We start from the raw sequence: 7516 nt of genomic DNA, 5'->3' as shown, positions 1-7516 counted from the left end.
AAATTACGCGTGCGCAGTTTGGAGGGCCCGACTGACGCACGCGCCCACCGTGACGTCAGACGGCCGGGGGCCATCCAACGCATGGAAGAGGTTATTCTTTTTTTATCTGTAATGTTTTTATGACTAGCTCAGTCAAATAAAGCTTCTTTGAATTAATGATAATTCTTAGGGTGAGTAATCTGAAGGAATACATTTCCATCAGAAACCTCCAGTCACCTGCTGTCCAGACCGCTTGTCACCGATACCTACTACTGACTGAACAGAGGTTTCAAAAAGAGAATATGCACAGTTTAGACATTGACTGTTTACCTTTCTTTGAAGGATTCTGGGATGTTATCAAACTCGAGGTGGCTGGTAGATGAGCCCCCAAATCGGAATGCCCCTTTGGGGGCTTTAGGGTGTTCGGAGGGATGACAGAATCTTTCTACAGAGTGTCGGCGGTCTTTCAATGCCGGTTGAGTCTGTGGGAACAGAAGATGATGACGATTAAAGCCCAGCATGAGGAATATGACCAGCAAGTTAGAAGCACTAGGTGCACAAGAATAGCAAGAAAGGAAGGAGAGCCACATGGGCAGTCAACAAGATGTGGGAGAAAAAATGGCTGAGGCAAATCAAGCTCGGATACAATGAGAGAAAAGGAGCGAAGGAGTCCTGCTGGGGAAAGCAAGTTTAAATGGTTGCTGAAGAATGACCAGATTGTGTGGTCGAAGTTGGAGAGTAAGAAAGAAGGGAAGTGAAAGTTTCTCTCTGTGGAGAGAGATGCCGAAGAGAGGGAGATAGGTTTTGGTTAGGATAGAGGGAGGTTTTGCAGTGAGAAGGAGAGAGAAAAGTAGCAGGGCATTTTGACTGTAGATGGGAAAGAAAGATGACATTTAACTAGAAAAAGATGTGAGAAATAAAGGCAGAAAAAAGGAGGAAGAGAGAAGAGACTTAGGTAGTCCGGTCAATAGTAGGGATTTGAGGGGAAAACGGAGAACGGATTGGGTCTATCAGTGGCACTGCAAACTTCCCTTACACCACTAAAATCCGTCACACACACAGCAGGCACAGCATAGGCATGATTTGAGCACCCCAGAATAGATAGAACTTATGAGCATAAACATCCCTAATGTAAAAATCAAAAGAGGGAAGAAAGAGGGCAATGGATGGTCAGGTCTCACCCTCATAATATACAGTGTTACAATCAAGAGAGGGTCAACCTGTAGGCATCTAGAGTGGGCCCACTGGATATAGGGGAAAGGCCTTCTTCATAACCCTTTCCGTGCTCATGACGAGCTCAGCTCGTCATGAGGCACCGTTGCGCTGTGCTCATGACGAGCTGAGCTCGTCATGACCCGCGCGGAGCTCACACGCTGGGATAATTCCCCTGCTGTGCTGAGCGTTCCACGAAAACGGGTGTGGTCATGAGGAGCTCAGCTCGTCATGAGAACAGCGCCAACGTGCAGCGTGACGAGCTGAGCAAGTCACAAGCACCATGGCGCTGCGCGCACCCCCCCTCCCCGCAACGCCACAGGGGAATTAGCCCCGCGACGAAGGGGTGAAAGGAACTTTCAGTCCGTTGGAAGTACAGAGGTCGTAGCATGCACTGACACCCAGAGTGTCAGAAAGAACTTGATGATAGATAACATTCAGTGAGTGTGAGTTCCTTTAAGAAAAAGGTATTTCCCGTATATCCAGTGAGCCCACCCTAGATGACTCGAGGTTGCATCTCTCTTGATTGTAACAAACATCTCTAACACATCGGACGAGTAAAGAGCAGACATACTAAATCAAGCTTCACACGCACTGGACAATGCACAGGTAAACTAAAGACAGAAGCAGTAGTGAACTCTTTCCACACTCACAGAATAGACCCAGCATATGCAGGAGCAGGGCAAACCTTAATCAAAGGCAGCAAAGATGAATATATGTCGATACACTGTCATGCAAAACAACGCATACTTTTACCACTAAGTTATTAGTTAGCAAGTACCATTACAACGCAATTTTTTTCTACGCATACCATTAGATAGCAAGTTCCTGGAAATGCCTTTAAAATGTCATTACAATGGATCCCTTGACCCCGCATAGTTTTTCCACACATTTGTTGTATTAAAAACACCCCTAAACTACGCTAAATTCTACATCCAAATACACTACCCTGCACAACACAAACTCAACAACACTACACTAATCCCTCATACACTACCCCCACCACGACAGTACCCCTTCCCCAGACCTGTACCTACACACAAACACTACCCTGCATGAACCCCAACTCTCCCATAAACCCTAACTCACTACCTTATACTACTCAAATACCACTACACTACCCTAAACACTACCCCCTGCATGACCTTCACCCACCCCCAGTCCTGTCCCTACACTCTAACACTACCTGCACGACCCACCAGACACTACGCTAAACCCTAAAACACTACACACACCAAAACACTACCCTAAACCCTAAAACACTACCCACTGCACTCCCCTCCCCCTTCCCCCACTCCACTCCCCACACTCCAACACTACCCTGCACGACACCCCCAACACTACCCTAATCCCTAAAACACTACCTCCTGCACAACCCTTCCCCGACCCCCACTCCTGTCCCTCCACACAAACACTACCCTGCACGACCTACAACACTGCCCTTAACCCAAAAACACTACTCCTCAAACACAACACTACCCTTAATCCTAAAACACTACCCCCTGCACAACCCTTCCCCGACCCCCACTCCTGTCCCTACACACAAACACTAACCTGCACGACCCACGACACTGCCCTTAACCCAAAAACACTACTCCTCAAACACAACACTACCCTTAATCCTAAAACACTACCCCCTGCACAACCCTTCCCCGACCCCCACTCCTGTCCCTACACACAAACACTACCCTGCACGACCCACAACACTGCCCTTAACCCAAAAACACTACTCTTCAAACACAACACAACCCTTAATCCTAAAAGACTACCCCCTGCACGACCCACCCCCTACCCATAGCCCTTTAAAACTACACAGCACCTCTTACCTCTCTCTCCTCATGGTTCCTCTCCTTCCAGCGTCATCAGAGGGCCGGTGCTCAGTGCATGTCATTGTGAGGAAACAGAAGAGCCTCAGTTTCCTCACAACCATGTGGATCGAACTACAACGCTTGCATTATAACAGCGCATGCGATGTAATAACATGCGTAGTAAAGGCTACATGTTGTTACGGCGCATGCGTTGTTACGCTTGCGTTGTAATGGAATGCCGAGTAAAAGTCACGTACTAATGGTGGTTTACCGCAAATAATACTTATTTAATACAAAACATTCCCATCCTCACTCATTTCAAGGTATCCAAGCTTGTCACTATATTTTCTGGGCTGATATACCTTGGGCTTCCTCTTTCCCTTCCTCAGGAGCGCCCTGATCTCTTGTGGTGGCTTTTCCTGCATTCCACTCTGGCACTTCATGGTAATGTTGAATCTGTCAATGTTCTCTTGCAGGTCTTCGACCATCTGGGCATCAGTTTTCCTATTCAGAACAATAAAGTGCGAAATTATAAAAGTGCCATTGTTAAAAAATGTAAAGACTGAAGAAGCAAAGGTTAACCAACATGAATGATTTAATAATGGCAATACACATACTGAGAAGACTATCTTCAATTTCCGCATAAGCATCATCAACAATCTACTGAAGGAGACAAGCAAACTTCTGGGGAAATAATGTCACCAGGTGGTAAAGATTTAGGGAGAGATTATTTTTCAGTTCTAAATAAAAAGGCAGCAAAGAGCGAACTGACTGGTAGCCAAAGGCAGCAGGTGTTCTAACTAATACCACAATACCACTTCTGCACCATTATGTTCACAACATTTTTTTTTTACAAATGTTTTTTGTATTCATCATACCATTGTCAGGGTTGAAGACGCACACATTCATTTCCTTTCCTTCTCTCTCTGTCTCTCTACACCAGGCTACCCCCACCTTGCCTTATCTACTCCAACCTTCTTGTTCTGCCAACCAGACTCCCTTGATATTACACATAGTCACCTGCCATTATGCTACAAAATCACCTAAACCCAAGACACACCAAGGAACCAGTGCAGCACAAACAAACCTCACCACAGGCAGCCAAGCAATAATAGGCTACAATTGGTCACCTTCAGCAAACAATGCTCCATCACATAAAAAACTAAAAACTCACTTTTCTCAAAAAGAAAAACACTTCCCCTGGCATCCCGTTATGCACAAGGCGGCACTAAACCCATACCCTTGGAAAGGTACTTCTTAGAGCCATGCAGATAAGGATATCTTAATGGGGTCATACAGTGGGGAAAAGTAGAGGTGACTTACCTATACTGCATGCAGTGTCTGCCGGCATGGCATGTCGTGTGATTCATGTTTTAACAAATTAAGCACTGTACATCAGGAGGTGAATTGGTGAAAAATGTCTAGTTAACATTCGCACCCAGACACGCAGCCTGCAATTGCCTTTTGCATGACTCAGTTGAGGGGTCCCTCAGCGTGGCATTATATGTGCTGCTGCCCTTGGGGACCCTCTTCAGTACCTTAGGCCCTAGGTACCAGGGGTACCATTTACTAGGGGATTTCAGGGGGATGCTAAAGGTATTGCCAATTGGGGTACAATTGCTCTGTTTTGGGAAAGAGAGCTGGCACTAGGGGCCTGGTTAGTGGGAACCCAGTGCACTTCCAGTCAAAATCACATCAGATACCAGGCAAAAAGTGGGGGTGAACATGTCGAAAAGGGGCAGTTTCTTAGATTCACCTGCATTCTTTACTTTGACATTTACTTCTCTGCAATTAATTTGACTTCACCTTTGCTGTGCCTCTATTGGCTGAGCAGCACCACCATTACGCTCAAAGCATCACGAAAATTATGTTTACGATATTAAAATGTAGCAATAGGGTTAAAAACTAAATTGCTCAATTATTAGTCAGTAATTCATATCATTATACTGGGTGGTCAAAGTTTGGGTTAGTAGGACTTTAACTTTTTGACTGCTGGGTACCCCCATTGAATCATTATTGTAATATGGGAACTCCTGCCCTAAGCAATTTCTAGGATTTAAACCACAAAACAATGCACAGAATGATAACGTCAACCAAGTCCTTGAATACTAAAATATTTAGTCCTAATCAGTCAAAAATAGGAACCGTTTTTAAAACTGCGGATTTGTATACATTTTATTCATCTAAATTTACTAATGTTCATAATATTTAATTTTGTAAATCATTCATGGACCGCCAGAGTAGGTTTTGCGTACCCCCAGGGGTCCTTCGACCACAGGTCAAGAACCGCTGACTTAGGTTATTAAAAAAGAATGTAACAAGGTTTAGAATATTATCATCTACTAGTTCACTTATATTTAATTGTATTCAATAATAACCGAATCAATGAAATTAAAAAACATGCATTTTATTAAATATAAAAGCATTAGAGTTGGAATAAGCCTAAAGGCTTAAATTAATGTAATTTAATAGAAGTACTGAAAGTAATAAACATGAATGCAGTAAGGAAAAAGAAAGTTAACATTTTAAAGATTTTTTCTGACTAGAATTACATTTGCTTAGTAACAGGAGTCCTTTGCCATTCAAATGATATGGCAGCGATGTATAGAACGGTGTTTCCTTTCCTGGCCTATGTCCAACAAAGTATTAACTAGACCTTTATTTAATGTTGGCGTTGGAAGCGTTTATATTAATCGTATGTTTACATCAGTCATGACACCGCACTCTGAAAAATGCGTGCTCATGTTTTCTAATGACATGCTGTTCTCGAAGAACTCTAGAGGACGCCTTTTGATAATTCCCATGGCTCTTCCTGCTTGCAAGCTAGGGCTGCTTGGTCATAAGACTCTCACTGTGTACGTCACGGATTTGTTCTTGCATTTCCGATGACACGAGGTCAGTGGGATATTCATTTAGGGGGCTAGTGCTAGGATGGTGGCATTACATGACTTTTATACTGCTGAACTGTGATTAGCTAATTTATTGATATTTTTTGCTCACTTTAATATTTTAATAAACCTTCTTGGTCTTCATAAACTTCTGATCTCAAACTCCCTATTTGATTCAGTCTTTATTTATTGACTCTGGGTAACAAGATCAGGGATTACCCATATATTACAGGCAGCAGAACCAGCCCTGGCACACACACAGTCAGTCAGTAGACAAACCATCAGTGGACGTGATGGGATGAAAGGCTACATACAGCTGCATTTTGGATAAGGATGCATGCATCTGACCCCAATTCCAGGGCTACACTGCAAAATGCAGGGTGAAAATAAATGAAGTGAAAACATTTATGCCATTTTCACTGCTTGTGAAGTCAGCACATGCTGAGGAGCATACGCTTCCTGACCCACACTTGCACCCCCGGCTAAAGGCTGTCCTCTAACACGACTGGTTTGGAAGGTCGTCAAGTGCTGAGAAGGCAGACTGGTTTGGAAACAGCAGAAAGCATAATACAGTCTTAAATGCAACAGTAGAGAACTGCCAGTGAAAAGATGAAACAACATAGTTACAACTTTAAATGGACACTCAAACTTGATAATGTCTACCAGTCCTGCCTGGGTAATCCAAATCCCTCAGCCTAGGTTCCTATAGGCAATAGTCGGTTTGTTTTACTCTTATATTGTTCTGCTTCTGAAGAAAAACATCTGCTTTTCATGCTTAAGCGCATAATGGGACATTGGCCTGGTCATGATTCAGAAAGACATCTGGTGATTACAAAAGCTACAAAACACTGCTTAACACCCCCGAGCAGCAGAAACACCCAAGAAGGTAACATAGATTACCCAAAGTAAGAAGACCCCAGCTCCACAAACTCACCTCCTTACGAAAAGGTTGCTGATGCAACCAGACAGGTTTCCAACAGTGTCCGCTTCAGGCAAGCCCCCAAGGTTAACCAGGCCCTGCTCGTCCTGGCGCCTGTGCCTTTTATTCCGGGAACCTACTTTCCTAGTGCCTTGAAGCTGATCATCCACATAGAGCTGCACGCTGTAGGAGGAAAAGAGAACACGCTGTTAAGACATGGGCACACACATTCAGATCCCCTTTAGAGTCTGAAGCCAGTTGTGTCTATCAATAGGTAATGAAGAGGTGTACAAAGTGCCAGAACTATATGCTATATGTATATTAGGATACAGTGAATGCAGTGGTTAATTTGTAAAAAGTAAGTGCCGGGGCTCTTGTCAGGAGGCAGTTTGCACCAGCCCATTTCTCCTGTTAGTGTTGCCTAAAACAGAACAAACTACTAACCATGAAAGTGGGGAGAGGTTGTGGCATAATGGCCAGAGCTGCTGACTTCGGTGCTGGGGAACCAGGCATCAGTCTCGGCGTAGCCTCAACATCCTGTGATTCTGGGCATATCATTTAATCTCCCCGTACAATAATGTGTACTTACATGGTGCTCATTAAAAGCACTAGTGTTGATGATTAAGTGCTGGTGCTGTGCACTGGAAACCACCTGCTCAAATTAATCACAGAGTAAACGTGGGTCACCAGCAACACCCACTGCTCTGATG

General features: G+C 44.2%; 1 protein-coding gene across 2 annotated transcripts in view; it reads right to left on the bottom strand.

Moving 5' to 3' along the window:
* LAMA5 (laminin subunit alpha 5) overlaps positions 1-7516 on the bottom strand; it is a 398257-nt gene that overhangs the window by 45900 nt on the left and 344841 nt on the right. For both annotated transcript variants that reach the window (XM_086932859.1, XM_086932860.1), the window contains exons 71-73: positions 6822-6989; positions 3362-3503; positions 310-461 (exon numbers count right to left, since the gene is read on the bottom strand). In XM_086932859.1, the coding sequence (XP_086788985.1) occupies positions 310-461; positions 3362-3503; positions 6822-6989 (462 nt within the window). The remainder of the gene's footprint in view (positions 1-309; positions 462-3361; positions 3504-6821; positions 6990-7516) is intronic.

The sequence above is a fragment of the Lissotriton vulgaris genome, chromosome 7, assembly GCF_964263255.1.
Source record: "Lissotriton vulgaris chromosome 7, aLisVul1.2, whole genome shotgun sequence".
In the NCBI taxonomy this organism is placed as follows: Eukaryota; Metazoa; Chordata; class Amphibia; order Caudata; family Salamandridae; genus Lissotriton; species Lissotriton vulgaris.
This window is presented reverse-complemented; position numbering and strand designations above follow the sequence as displayed.